This window comes from Trachypithecus francoisi, unplaced genomic scaffold, assembly GCF_009764315.1.
Source record: "Trachypithecus francoisi isolate TF-2019V2 unplaced genomic scaffold, Tfra_2.0 Lachesis_group10, whole genome shotgun sequence".
NCBI lineage: Eukaryota > Metazoa > Chordata > Mammalia > Primates > Cercopithecidae > Trachypithecus > Trachypithecus francoisi.
The window spans coordinates 37,284,590-37,300,403 of record NW_022681455.1 but is presented as its reverse complement, the minus strand read 5'-3'; the positions used below and the strand labels follow the sequence as shown (position 1 = coordinate 37,300,403).

Genomic DNA, 15,814 nt, shown 5'->3' with positions numbered 1-15,814 from the left:
AGAGTGCAGTGGCGTGATCTCGGCTCACTGCAACCTCTGCCTCCTGGATTCAAGCGATTTTCCTGCCTCAGCCTCCCAAGAAGCTGGGAAAACAGGCAGCCACCACCATGCCCAGCTAATTCGTGTATTTTTGGTAGAGACGGGGTTTTGCCATGTTGACCAGATTGGTCTTGAACTCCTGGTCTCAGGTAATCCACCTGCCTCAGCCTCCCAAAGTGCTGGGATTACAGGCGTGAGCTACCGTGCCCGGCCAGTACTTTTGTAATCTTGAGGTGAGGAAGGAAAGGGTTCCTAAGCAAGATACCAAATCCAAAAATCCTAAAGGAGAAGCTGCCTCCTTCAAAGGCTTCATCACAGTTTGCAATTATCTGGTGACTTGTTTGTGAGCCTCCCTACCAGACAGGACTTGCCACAAGGGCAGGCCATGTCTATCTCCTGGCACACAGTAACAACTCAATAAATACTTGTTGGACAGATCTGACTGCATAAAAATTAGTAAGTTCTACATAAAGAGACACAGTTAGCAAAGTTAAGAGATAAATAATGGTCTGGGGAAAATATTAGGTTGGACTATATAAAATCCCCATGTTGGGGGGTAAAAAATGGTTGAGTATTAACAATTTATATGATTCAACCTAATATTTTTAACACATAGCAGATGAAGGATGAATTTATCTAATATACAAAAAGCTCTTACAAAACAAGACACGTCAATAATCCATTAGAAAAAATAGGTAAATGATTAAAGCAGCAGACCACAAAAGAAAATGATAATACAGATGAGAAAAGACACATAGTATCACTGACCAGAAAGTAGAAACAAAAACTGAAATACAAACCATAGTTTATCTGCTAGACAGGTAAAAAACACTAGACTTCATCCATACACAGGTTTTGCTAAGGAGGTGAGGAAAAGTGCATCTACATATTAGTGGCTGGAGTACAAAGTCGTATAAACATTTTTGGATTATAATTTAGTAGTATCTATTTGGCATGCTTTTAGGATTAGTAATTTCACTTCTAGGACTCTTTCAGAGAAATATATATTTTAACAAGTGCACAACAAAATATGTACAAGGATATTCACTGCAATGTTACTTATAACAGCTAAAAACTGTAGGCAACTTAGGCTGGGCGCAGTGGCTCACGCCTGTAATCCCAGCACTTTGTGAGGCTGAGACGGGCAGATCACAAGGTCAGGAGATCGAGACCACTCTGGCTAACATGGTGAAACCCAGTCTCTACTAAAAAATACAAAAAATTAGCTGCATGGTGGTGGGCACCTGTAGTCCCAGCTACTCAGGAGGCTGAGGCAGGAGAATGGTGTGAACCTGGGAGGCAGAGCTTGCAGTGAGCCGAGATCGCGCCACTGCACTCCAGCCTGGGCAACAGAGCAAGACTCCATTTCAAAAAAAAAAAAAAAAAAAAAAACTGTAGGCAACTAAATGTCCTTCTAGAGAAGAAAAGTTAAATAAACTGGTTAAGCCTTATTACAGAAATAATGGAATTGCTGAAAATAATGAAGTGGATCTGTATGTTCAGGCTTGGAAAGCTTGCTATACGACATTTTTAAATGAACACAAGCAAAATATAGAAAAGTATGAATAGCTTGATTTCATTGTTCTGAACCCAGTAAAGAAAAACAATGCATGCAGCTCCATCCATACATAGGAAATGGTCTGGAAGAACATATAACAATAGGTTAACAACTGTAGTTATCTTGGGGGTGTGTGCGTGTGTGTTGTAACACTTCTATGTTGTTTTGATTTTTTTTTTTATTATACTTTAAGTTCTGGGATACATGTGTAGGACATGCAGGTTTGTTACACAGGTACACACATGCCATGGTGGTTTGCTGCACCCATAAACCTGTCATCTACATTACGTATTTCCCCTAATGCTATCTCTTCCCTAGGTCCCCAACCCCCACCAGGCCCCGGTATGTGATGTTCCCCTCCCTGTGTCCATGTGATCTCATTGTTCAACTCCCACCTATGAGTGAGAACATGCAGTGTTTCGTTTTCTGTTCCTGTGTTAGTTTGTTGAGAATGATGGTTTCCAGCTTCATCCATGTCCCTGCAAAGGACATGAACTCATTCTTTTTTATGGCTGCATAGTATTCCATGGTCTAAATGTGTGACATTTTCTTTATCCAGTCTATCATTGATGGGCATTTGGGTTGGTTCCAAGTCTTTGCTATTGTGAACAGTGTTGCAATAAACATACACGGGCATGTATCTTTATAGTAGAATGTTGTTTTGATTTTTTAAATAAGCATACTTCTACTACATTTTTTTTTTTTTTAAAAAGATGAGCAATAAGAAAGGTACTGCCTGCTTTAGAGCATTAAATATAATCAGTGAAGCCATTAGAAGTTCAAGGACAAGGATTGAAGTTGAGATTCCACCAAGTCATATAAAGAGCACAGGTATTAAGACCAAAATACCTAGGTTTGAGTTTGAGAAGCTCATTAGACCCCTGAGTCTTGGATTTTTCACCTTATAAAATGGCTTGATACATCTACCTTCAACAGACATTGGGCCCTACTAAAGGAAATCAGGTATGTCCAAGATCTTTGCAAATAGTGAAGTACTTTAAAAACCAGTGTAATGTTACTGCTTGGCCAGAAAAACAAGGGCTACAACTACAAACTCCTAGGGAAAGAGAGATGGATGGGAGCTGGAGGATTAGGAGAGACAGCCAACTATAATATGCAGCTCTGATTTGGACCCTGATTCAAACTGTTAAATAGATTTATGAATACGACTGTATACTAGATTACATAAAGGAGCTATTACTACTTTTTAGATGCGATAACTGCATTATGGCTTTGTGTTTTAAAAAATGTCTTTGGCCAGGTGCAGCGGCTCACGCCTGTAATCCCAGCACTTTGGGAGGCTGAGGCGGATAAATGGCTTTGAGTTCAGGAGTTCAGGACCAGCCTGGGCAACATGGCGAAACCCTGTCTTTACAAAAAATACAAAAATTAGCCAGGCATGGTGGTGCGAGCCTGTAGTCCCAACTACGGAGGCTGAAGTGGGAGGATTACTTGAGCCCAGGAGACGGAGGTTGCAGTGAGCTGAGATTGTGCCACTGCACTCCAGTCTGGGCAACAGAGTGAGACTGTCTCAAAAAACAAATAAAAAATTATGATATATATACGTGTGTGCATGCGTGTGTGTATGTGTGTGTATATACATATATACCTTTCAGAGATACATATAAAAACATTTATGCATAAAATGATATGATGTTTGACATTGAGATTTGCTTCAAAATAATTCACAATGGTGAGGGAGTAGAGAATGGATACAGGTTTAGATAAAACAAGACTGGGATCAGGCATGGTGGCTCACGCCTGTAATCTCAACACTTTGGGAGGCTGAGGCAGGAGGACGCATGAGCTCAGGGATTCAAGACAAGCCTGGGCAACGTGGCAAAAACTTATCTCTACAAAAAATACAAAAAATTGGCCAAATGTGATGAAACTCCCCTGTAGTCCCAATTATTCGGGATGCTGAGGTGAGAGGATCACTTGAACCAGCAGGTTGAGGCTACAGTGAGCCATGATCATGCCACTGCACTCCAGCCTGGGTGACAGAGTAAGACCCTGTCTCAATCAATTAATTAATCAACAAATAAATAATACTTTATTATTTATTATTATTTTTTGAGATGGAGTCTCCCTCTGTTGCTCAGGGAGGAGTACAATGGCGCGATCTCAGCTCACTGCGACCTCTGCCTCCTGGGTTCAAGCAATTCTCCTGTTTCAGCCTCTCCAGTAGCTGGGATTACAGGTGCATGCCACCTTACCCCACTAATTAGTAAATAATACTTTATTATTAAAAAATGCTAACAATCATCTGAGCCTTCAGCAAGTCATAATCTTTTTGCTAGTGGAGGATCTTGTCTCAATGTTGATGGCTGCTGACTGTCAGGGTGGGTGGTTGCTAAAGGCTGGGCTGGCTGTGACAATTTCTTAAGACAGTAATGAAGTTGGCCACATTGATTGACTTTTCCTTTCACAAAAGATCTCTCTGTAGCATGTGATTCTGTTTGACAGCATTTTACCCACAGTAGAACTTCTTTCAAAATTAAGTCAGTCTCTTGCCTGCCACCATGTAAGACATGACTCTGCTCCTCATTTGTCTTCTGCTATGATTGTGAGGCCTCCCCAGCCACGTGGAACTTTGGCTGGGGAACAGACCAGGGAATCAATGGCTTTGGAGAGGAGCCAGGAATTAAATCTCAGCTAATGAACCTTATTCAGTCTGTAAGAATTTTGATGAGAGTGCCGTTGATAATAGTAAACTCAACTGCAATTGTGTTTATCTTATTATTTGGATGAGTATCAGTGGAGGAAATGGAGACTCAGAAGACATGTCAGCAGAAGTTATTACCTCAGTCATTACTGGAAATCTTAGCTGGCTGACCTTGCACTTGACAAGAATGTAACGCTGAAAATAAAACCAGACTTTCTATTTGTCTGAAAAAAACAAAACAAAACAAAAAAATGAAGTCAATCTGGCCAGGTGTGGTAGCTCACTCCTATACTCTCAGGACTTTGGGAGGTCAAGGCGGGACTGCTTGAGGTCAGGAATTCAAGACCAGCCTGGGCAACACAATGAGAACCCCATCTCTACAAAAAATAAAAAAATTAGCTGGGTGTGGTGGTGCACAGCTGTAGTCCCAGCTACTCAGGAGGCTGAGGCAGGAGGATCACTTGAGCCCAAGAGTTTGAGATTACAGTTTGAACTATGATTACACCACTGCACTCCAGCCTGGGCAAAAGAGTGGGACCCTGTCTTCAAATAAATAAATAAATAAATAAATAACATTTAAAAAAAAATTGGAGTCAACCTTCTCAAGTCCTGCCACTGCTTTACTAATTGAGTTTACGTAATATTCTAAATCCTTTGTTGTCATTTCAAATGTTCATAGCATCTTCACCAGGAGTAGATTCCATCTCAAGAAAGTATGTCAGCTATAGCTTTACTAAATTACTAAATATATCTCTTAAATAGTAAGACTCAGAAGTTGAAATGACTCCTTGATCCACAGGCTGCAGAACAGACATTGTGTTAGCAGGTATGAAAACATTAATCTCCTTGTACATCTCCATCAGAGCTCTCAGGTGTCTAGGTTCATTGTCAATGGACAGTGATATTTTGAAAGAAATCTTTTTTTGTGAGCAAGAGGTCTCAACAGTGGCCTTAAAATATTCAATAAACCATGCTATAAACAGATATGCTGTCATCTAAGCTTTATTGTTCCACTTATAAAGCACAGGCAGAGTACATTTTGCATAATTCTTAAGGGCTCTAGGGTTTTTGGAATGGTAAGTGAGCACAGGCTTCAACTTAAAGTCACCAGCTGCCTTAGTCCCTAACAAGAGAGCCAGCCTGTCCTTTGAAGCCAGACTCTGACTACTCCTCTCTAGCTATGAAAGTCCTAGATAGCAGGCTGGTCCTAGTGGCTACTACGTACTTATAATCCCAACTACTCAGGAGACCAAGACAGGAGGATCACTTGAACCAGGAATTCAAGACCAGCCTGGGCAACATACTAAGACTCCCTCTCTACAAAAATTGTTTTTATAAAGTTAGCCGGGTGTGGTGGGTGTGCATCTGCAGTTCTAGCTACTCAGGGGGCAGGAGGATTGCTTTAGTCAGAGTATAAGGTTACAGTGTGCTATGATCATGCTACTGTCTCTTAAAAAAATAATTAAATTTAAAAAAGAAAGTTCTGGATGGCATCTTTTTCCAATAGAAGGCTGTTTTGTCTATACTGAAAATCTGCTGTTTAGTGTACCGCCTTCATCAATGATCTTAGCTAGATCTTCCAGATAATTTGCTGCAGCTTCTCCATCAGCACTTGTTGCTTCACCCTGCACTGTTATGGAGATGGCTTCTTTCCTTAAACTTCATGAAAACCAACTTCTGCTAGCTTCAAACTTTTCTTCTGCAGCTTCCTCACCTCTCTTAGCCTTTATGGAGTGAAGAGAGTTAAGGCCTTGCTCTGGGTTAAGCTCAGGATTTAAGGAATGTTGTGGCTGGTTTGATCTTCTATCCAGAACACTAAAACTTTCTCCATATCAGCAATAAGGCTATTTTGCTCTCATATTATTTGTGTGTTCACTGGAGTAGCACTTTTAATTCCTTCAAGAACTTTTCCTTTGCTCACAATTTGGCATGCTGGCACAAGAGGCACAGCTTTCAGCCTGGCTCAGCTTTTGACCTGCCTTCTTCATTAAGCTTAATCACTTATAGCTTTTGATTTAAAGCGAGAGATATGTAACTTCCTTTCCCTTGAACACTTACAAGCCACTGGAGAGTTATTAATTGACCTAATTTGAACATTGTTGTGTCTCAGGGAATAGTGAGGCCCAAGGAGAGGGAGATGAGGAAAGATCAGCTGGTGGAGCAATCAGAACACACACAAAGTTCACTGTCTTATATGGAGGCAGTTCACGGCACCCTGAAATAATTACAACAATAACATCAAAGTTTGCTGATCACAGATGACCATGACAGATATAATAATAATGAAAAGTTAAAAATACTGTGAGAATTACCAGAATGTGACACGAGACACAAAGTGAACACATGCTTTTGAAAAATGGCACTGATAGACTTGCTCAATGCAGGGTTGCCACAAATCTTCAATTTATAAAAATGCAATATCTACAAAGCTCAATAAAACAAGATATGCCTGTACCAAGATTAGAAAGCAGTCATATCTATCACAGGAAGGCACACTGCTTGATGGGGTTGAGGTAGTAATGGGATGGGCACCTAAAGAAAGTGAAGACAGGCTTGGAACAAAATACAAATATAAAAAACAAAGCTAACAAGATAATTAAATATCTAATCAGAACTACAGCTGCTGAGGATTATTTTTAACTGGCACAACACTGTTAGCAAGATTTCATGACAGCATTTAGACTTCAAATGTAAATTGATGAATGGGTTAATACCATCCTAGGCTCATTCTTCAATACTATTTTAGAAAATTATTACTGCAAGAAGCAACTAAAAAATCCCAACAGATCAGCTGAACTGCTCTCTTGATAAAATTACACAACATAGTAGAATTATGCTGCTTCCATAAGTTGGTCTATTAAGGCGGGGGGGGGGGTGGGGGGAAGATGTAAAAAGTCCTCTAGAAAAAGCCTTCTTAGTCAGTTGCCTTAATTTTCCAAGACTGCCTCATGAAAGACCTCATCATCCCTCTGAGCCCCATTGGAAAACCTGGATAGGATAGACCAAGTGAGACATTTCTTACGCTGTCCTCTCCAAACGGCTCCACTCTCACCCATTTCTCATCACCCAACCCCCTAACCCCCCAAATGGCTTCCTCCAAAAACCACAATCATCCACCACCCTCAGAGTCTAAAGAAAATGGTTTTAGTCCTAGCTCTGCCCCTAATAAGGAGACAGAGAATCTCACAACTTCTCAGTGAAATGAGGAATTACATGAATGGCTTTCTAAGATCCCTTTCGATGTTCTTATTCCTACATGAGGTTCTCCTTAGCTAAGGAAACAAAGCATCAGGCCGTGGCAGATGGGTTTTCCTGTGACTCTCTCAGCAGAAGTGATTAAGGAAACCAAAACAGAGAAACACAGGATCCTCAACTCCTTTAAGACTCTGCTTAACTTAGGCTGGCTGGCAGAGGCTGGGACTACAAGAAAACCTAACTGCTGCCATGAAATCAAATCTCTCTCTAAAGTGACAAGAACCCAGTGGGGTGAGAAGTGAAGAAGGAGTGGGGAGAAATCAAGGTCTTGGAGTTCTCCTTGGCCCATTCCATCACTTCCCGTATGTGCTGGGTTCTGGTGCCACAACCTTTTGTCCTCTGCATGTCCACATCCTGCTCCTAAGATACAGCAAGTGAACTGGAGTGTGTAGGCCTGATGTCCAATCTAAAATTCCAGTTTACATGGATGAGAGCCTGAGTCGGAAACAAAGTTCAAAATAATCCTAAAATAATCTCAAATAAACTATAAAACTACAAAACATATCAATGTGGTCATTCTTGTGACAAAGCAGATCTTTTAAGGTGAGATCTGTGACCATCTTAAGAGATAAATTCCAGGCAGCAACCGCTGTTAAAAGTCGTTTTAGCTGTGTATTCCAAAGGCACTATCTATTTTCTAGCAAGACATACCCACTGGCTGGACTCTTGGGAAAAACAGACAGACAGACGGCAGATAAGAAAGAGCAACAGCTTGTTCAGCTTGGTACTAATGCTTCTTACCCACATATTCTGAGAGGAAGACGACAAAGAATGGAGTGACCAGGTCATTAATTCCCTGGACATACCCACTGGCAGGGTGGCGGATGGCCCAAATAAATAGAATTCTTTCAAAGATCTAGGAAAATGAGAAAGAAAGACACGAGTGTTAAATCATGGGGACACACTCCCTCCCTCCGTTTACCTACTTCACTATTAACCTCTGGGTTGGCTTGGAATTTTTTGGAAAATTTAAAAATACTGTGGGATAAAGAAGTATATAAATGCAAAAAGTTTCTAATACACTAATTGTTTTCAAGTAGGGGTAGATACTTCTTGCCCTTTCTTCATTTTTTCATTATCTGGTCACCATAATACGAAATTGGGAAAAGGAAAGAATTGCAAACCAAATGACTTAGAAAACATTTGGGATGAATGCTGTTAATTCAGGCCACCACATTCTCATCTGTAGATACTGTTTTCTATTTCCAAGAGCAAGATATCAGAACATTCTAGTTCTGGTGCTTTTTTCTAAAATTTTTGTTTTTGTCATTATAGGATTTAGAGAGGAAATACCTTCTCTACTACCCTCCACTCTCCCTGCTGAGAAGAAAGGAGGTCTAGATTTAATTCTAACCCAGCCTGACTAGGACCAAGTGACAGACTGCACATTGCAGGAAGTCACTTCACATATCAGGATACAACTCAGACATCTGCTAAGGATAGGAAGTCAAACAAAATCCTATGGACTCCTACAGCTGGGTATTTGAGAACAGAGAAACCACCCAGGGCCCCCATGGGAAAGACCCTGGGGTTTAGCATATTAGACACAAGAAGCCAGAGGCCTAGGCTGGGGACAAAGGAAAGATCTTTATAGTCCCTTTACAGAATCATGCCCTGTCCCACTCAACTATACTCTCCTTGCTTTCATTAGGCCCTCTGAGTTTCTCCCCACCTTCTCTCAACCTGATGATACCCATTGCCTGGTTTCATCCTGGTGACAACAACTCCTGAGTCTGACACATTCTTGAGACTGGTTTTGACTGGGCTGCCTTATGTCTCTGTGAATCACACCAGAGAGATGGCAGAGGTGATGGTGAGTACATGCAGATGATAGGGTAGGAGATTAGAAAGCACGTGGACTCAGGAGAATCTCAGCCAATCACCTCAGCATCAGAATGAAAAGGCCCTCTCAAGCAGGTCAAGGGAGAAAAACCTCCCAGGGAGACCAATAAACAGGAAATGGTTATATGGTTTTTGAAGATGGTTATCTAGTGTAGGAGGGACACAGAGAATCTAGAGACATACAAAGGATGCTTCCCAGCCCCTCTGTCATAGATAGTTGTGTCTACAGCTGGCAAACAGAGCTGAGAAACGGCTTCCTTCACTGTCAACACTGCTGCCTTCACAGGCAGTGAGAACAAAGCCCTCCCTGGAAGGGAGCTGGCCTCTCTGCCTTCACTAGACCTACCTATTTGCTTTGTGCGGTTGAGGAAAAGGCACAGCAACCTCATTTGCATTCAGCCCAACACTCTAATGGGAGCATTCTTACACTCTATTTCCTCTCTGTTGCTAAACGACCCCTCTATCTTGAAAACACAGCCAAAGCTAGAACCATCATTTTCAGGAAAATCTCAAGAATTCCCTGGCTCACTCTCTTTCTTTGTACTTCTTGTGACCTGGGTCTGTCTAGATGCCTCTGTTAAAAAGCTCCTCCAGGTTGGTCTTTCCAAAGGACTTAGAAGGGCTTCTACCCCATAGGATCAGCTCTTTGTAAATACTCATATCCTTGGCGCCTGGCTGTAACAATGGCCAAGTACATGGAAGCTAGCTGTTCAGAATCAGGAGACCTGCAATCATCCTGTCTAGTAAGGGCGGGACAACACAGACACACTCACACGGTCAAAGTGAAGTGGTCAAAGAGATGGAAACTGAAGAGCACCAAGCCTGGTAATCAGGGGAGACCATGGGATGCTCACTGTAGAAAAAGTCTGGGATAATCCTGCCTTAGAGAGAGGAGTGGATAGGAGAACCCCTGGAGGTTTTCCTATGTCTCTTCTACTAGTGTGGGTAATTTTTACATACTATAGTCAATTCTCAGGTACCTTTCCGGTTTTCAAAGCAAGCCTTTCCGTATTCAGTGTTACTTAGTTCTTTGCTTCTTGGTTGGCATTTTTACTAGACTGGATGGTGGCTCACGCCTTGTAATTTCAGCATTTTGAGAGGAAAAGCAGTAAGAGTGCTTGAGGCCAGGGGTTCAAGACCAGTCCTGGGCAACAAGGCAAGACCCCATCTTTACAAAAAATTATGAGAAAAAAATTAGCTAGGTGTGGTGGTGCATGATTGTAGCCCCAGCTACTTGGGAGGCTGAGGCAGGAGGACTGCTTGAGCCCAGGAGGTAGAGGCTGCAGTGAGCTATGATCACACCATTGTACTCTAGCCTGGGTGACAGAGTGAGACCCTGTCTCTTAAAAAGTTAAAATAAAAAAAATTAAAAAGATGACTGTAGCCTGCTAGATGAAATGTAATTCAGGAGAAATTGGAAAGAATACAGTTTGAGTTCCCATATTGTATTCAGGATGCACTACTAAGAGAAGCCACCAGCCCCCAACCTTTTTTTTTTTTGAGGTAGGATCTTGCTTTGTCACTCAGGCTAGAGTGTAGTGGCACGATCACGGCTCATTGCAGCTTTGATCACCTGGGCTCAAGAGATCCTCCCTCCTCAGCCTCCCAAATAGCACAGGCACCGTAGCACAGGCACATACCACCATGCCTGGCTAATTCTATAACTTTTTTGAGACAGAGTCTCGCTATGTTACCCAGACTGGTCTCAAACTCATGGGCTCAAGCAATCCCTCTGGCCTTGGCCTCCCAAAGTGCTGGGATTATAGGAGTGAGTCACCATGCCTGGCTGAGAAGCCTTTTAAACTGACTACTTTCCCCATCTCCAAATTTAGAGTAAGCATGCACAGGTAAAAGAAAAGTCTCTGAACATCTCCAAGTTAAAATGAGGAATAAGCAATGCTGAGCCGTGGAAAACTGTATGGGACGATAAAGGGACCGTGAATGGGTTTTTAGCTTCCTATGAGCTGAATCTTATAGTTAAAATAATGGTGTTACCTTCAAAATCTTCTTTATGCTATGGGTAAGACATGAGGGACCCCACCAGTGAAGACATCTATATTTAAACAAAATTATAAATATAACCCAAAGTCAAATAGAAATTATTTTCAGCATTTTAACCACCATCCCTCTCTATTATGAGAATGGCAAGTTCCGTTAAAAGAGCACTAACACTTAGTGTCCTGGCTACTGTAAAGTTGCAAAGGAAATCCCTAATCTTAAGAGGTTTACAGTTACTGCTTGAGTCAAAACATAATAGTCCCACTGACACCTTCCATGTACTTCATTAACTTGTTAGGTCTCAAAACATAACTACTAATCCCACTTCTAAATATATACCCAAAAGAATTTAAAATAAAGACTCAAACAGATAGTCACATACCCATACTAGCAGCAGCATTACTCACAATAGCCAAAATGTGAAAGCAACCCATGTGTCCACTGACAGATGAATAGCTCAACAGTATGTGTTACATATGCACAACGGAATATTATTCAGCCTTAAAAAAGGAAGGAGATTCACACATGCAACAACAGGCGTGAACCTTGAAGATATTATGCTAAGTGAAATAAGCCAGTCACAAAAGGATAAATATTGTATGATTCCACTTATTTGAGCTACCTGAAGTAGTCAAATTCTTAGAGACAAATAGAATGGAGGCTGCTGGGGAAGCGAGTTAATATTTAAAGGGTACAGAGTTTCAGTTTGGGAAGATGAAAAATGTTCTGGAAGTGGACGGTGATGGTCATACAACAATGTGACTGTACTTAATGCCACCGAGCTGTACACTAAAAAATGGTTAACATAGTAAATTTTTTATTATGTATATTTTACCACAATTTAAAAAATCACTACTTCCGGCTTGATAAAGTAGAGCAAATACAGGAATAGGAATTCTAAGATGTGGGTTCTTCATTCTGCCACCAGGTAGACTCAAAATTCTGAGCAAGTTCCTTAGCCTTTCAAAGTGTTATTCCGCTCACAGATTTGTTATGAAGATGAAATGAGAATGCATGAAACCGTGCTCTAAAGGAACCAAAGCTGCATATATGAACGTAAGGTACTATTATGATTAGCCGCAAACCTGTAAACAGGTGCCACAGAACTATGCGGGGCGAAGTGCCAAAGAACATTAAGTAATTCCCTCACCTCCTGTACAAGTGGTTGCTGGAACAACGGAATGAGAGGATTCGTCCTTGGAATGTCAATGTGAATCTGAAAAAGAGAAGGCATGTCCAAAAACACAAATGCCAGTTTGTTCTTTTTTGTTGTTGTTGAGATGAAGTCTCGCTCTTGTCCCCCAGGCTGGAGTGTAATTGGCACTATCTCGGCTCACCGCAACCTCCGCTTCCAAGGTTCAAGCGATTCTCCTGTCTCAGCCTCCCAAGTAGCTGGGATTACAGGTATCTGTCCCTATGCCTGGCTAATTTTTGTATTTTTAGTAGAGATGGGGTTTCACCATGTTGGCCTAGCTGGTCTCGAACTCCTGACCTCAGATGACCCACTCGCCTCGGCCTCCCAAAGTGCTGGGATTACATGTGTGAGACACCGTGCTCGGTCCAGTTTGTTCTTTTGACAAGTTTTTTTTTTTTTTTTTTTTTTTTTTTTAAGAAATGGGAATCAAAGTAGTAAGAAAACACAATTTATCTTCAGAAAGAAGTGACTGACACAGAAAAAAAATTTAGTTATACCTACCTGCCCATATGGAACATGTTTCCATGATAACAGTAGTTTATTAGGAAACCTCCCAAAAGAAACCACTTAAGTCAAATGGCAATAGGCTTCACAGCCTGAGGGTTTTTTCTTATTGCTCTGAAGTCTGTTTCACTCTGGGCTGGCGTGTATGTAGCAGGTATGATCCAAGTAGGTACCCTTCTTTCAGAATCTTACTCATCGACAGTTCCTAAGAACTAGAAGAGCTCAGAAAGCTGCATAAATGTCCTAAAATAGGGAACCAGAGATGAACTTGTTTATGAAGTCACGACGTGTAAGAAGTGGGGAAAGGCCAGGGGCGATGGCTCACGTCTGTAATCCCAGCATTTTGGGAGGCCGAGGTGGGTAGATCACTTGAGGTCAGGAGTTTGAGACCAGCCTGGCCAACATGATGAAACCCCATCTGCACTAAAAATACAAAGATTTGGGCTGGGTGCGGTGGCTCACACCTGTAATCCCAGCACTTTGGGAGGCTGAAGTGGGTGGATGGATCACCTGAGGTCAGGAGTTCGAGACCAGCCTGGCCAACATGGCAAAACCCTGTCTCCACTAAAATTACAAAAATTAGCTGGGTATGGTGGTGTGCGCCTGTAATCCCAGCTACCCAGGAGGCCGAGGCAGGAGAATTGGTGGAACCTGGGGGACAGAGACTGGAGTGAGCCGAGATTGCACCACTGCACTCCAGCCTAGGTGACAGAACAAGACTCTGTCTCAAAAAAAATAAACAAAATATTAGCCAGGCCTGGTGGCACATGCCTATAATCCCAGCTACTCAGGAAGCTGAGGCAGGAGAATCACTTGAACCCGGGAGGTGGAGGCTGCAGTAAGCCAAGATCGCGCCACTGCACTCCAGCCTGGACAACAGAGCAAGACTCTATCTCAAAAAAAAAAAAGTGGGGAAGGACCAAAAGGAGTTGGCCTTCAGTAACTGAAGCTGAAAGTTCTTACTTCTGTTACCTAAGACATCACTATGGTCCATTTCAACTCGGGGATTTCCCAATGCCCAGTCTAGCTATGCAAAAGACTGTGTCAGCAGCAGCAGCAGAGGCTACTTCAGTTCTTGAAGCTTGTTGTAGATAGCTGCCCACCTTTCACTTTCTGCGACCCCTGGCCTACTCTTCTCCTCCCTCCATGTGTGATGTTGGGAGCAGACCTTTCCGCAGACCATGAGGACCATTATGGGCAGACGGAAGACTCCCTGACAAGACTACTGATAGCTACAGCTCCTACAGACAGTCACAGAGGGCGAAACAGCACTGCAGCTGCCAGAAAGACATACTGATGTCATAGTCCAGAGGGACTGGACCACTGCTAAGTGAGCTTGTCTTTCCTCTCCATACTCAATAACTCTTACTACTCACAGTGTGGTTGGTGGACCAGCAGCAGCAGCATCGCAAGGGAGCACATTAGAACTTCAGATTTTACCCGAGACCCGCTAAATCAGAATCTGCATTTTCTCATAATCTCTAGGTGAGATCGTATCAAAATCCTAGGTGATTTGTATGTACATTAAAGTTTGAGAAGCACTGCACTGACTAGTGCCAAAAAAGTCTGTCTCTTTAAAATGGCTAAAATCAGAGCTGCTGAATGAAAAGAGGGGAAACAGTTTTGAGGATAAATTTAACTCCTAACCAATATACCACAGCCTGAGGACTTGGAAAGCCTGTACCCTGAGAGCACTACCATGAGACATACCTAAAGTGTATGACTGGTAAGCAAAGAGGCAGCAGGTGATGACTGTACCTGTCTGTAGGTATCCTGGTGATGTTCCTCATTTCGAGAGTCATAATACTGTTCAATGAAGCCAAAATATTCCTCCCGCTTCCGCTGCAGGGTCAACTTCCTCCTCTCAGTGTTTGCTGGGAGATAGCCCTATAGACAAGACTGCTGGTCAGATGGGGAAAGACAATGGTTGGATAAATCCTTAATTTTTATTTTAATCTATGCAGTGGTTTGGAAACTATCAAGAAGGAAAACTGCCAAGGGTAAATCCCTTTTTGGTTCTGGCCACCCATTTTTTGCCCTCTTCTCATTGAATGAGATCCACATGTGAGCAGATGAAGCAAGGCCAGCTTTCCCAGGATTATTTACTCCCTTGGCCCTGCACCGTGCTGGAGCTTGAGCCACTGGTGAGCACTCCTCAGCTCCCAGAGCTGGCACAGTACAGGAGTGAATGTAGGTCAGTGGGAGGGAGCTGGACCCAAGTCATGGCCTTGGAGGGCTGCGTGTGTCCAGGGCCATACTTCTGAGAAATGCAGGGATATAGCAACCTCTACAGCACATCTCAGCAGTGTGCCAAGTAAGTTGGTGCCAGTTACATTCTTTTCCAGTGTAACTTTCAGAATTACCAGCTTAGGAAGCAGCTGAATGGAATCCGTGACATAACAGCTACAACACTCAGACAGAACTTCTGGCAGCAGCCCCCAGCCTAGCCAAAGCTCCAGGCCAACTTTCATTCTTATCCTTGGTCTAGATCCCACTCTCATTCTTGTATTTTCTGTTCCCCTTCCGTTCTCACCAAATCTACTCTGAATAGCATTCAAACTGATTAGAAGTGGCAGAGGCAATGATTATATGGTTGCAAGAGCAGAGGTGGGGCGAGCAGTCAGGAGACAGACCCTTCTTCTTGAAAACATTTATGTAATGCATTCCACAGTGAGTGCCTGGAGAGTAGGGACTGTGGTTTATTCATTTTTGTATCTGCTCAGAGCATCTGGCACTATGCCTGGCAAACAGCAGGCCC

General features: G+C 42.5%; 1 protein-coding gene across 2 annotated transcripts in view; it reads right to left on the bottom strand.

Moving 5' to 3' along the window:
• Window positions 1–15,814, bottom strand: part of TBC1D22B (TBC1 domain family member 22B) — a 75,926-nt gene that overhangs the window by 34,331 nt on the left and 25,781 nt on the right. For both annotated transcript variants that reach the window (XM_033217021.1, XM_033217022.1), the window contains 3 exons: window positions 14,815–14,943; window positions 12,508–12,573; window positions 8,259–8,373 (listed from right to left, as the gene is read on the bottom strand). In XM_033217021.1, coding sequence (XP_033072912.1) covers window positions 8,259–8,373; window positions 12,508–12,573; window positions 14,815–14,943 — 310 coding nt within the window. The remainder of the gene's footprint in view (window positions 1–8,258; window positions 8,374–12,507; window positions 12,574–14,814; window positions 14,944–15,814) is intronic.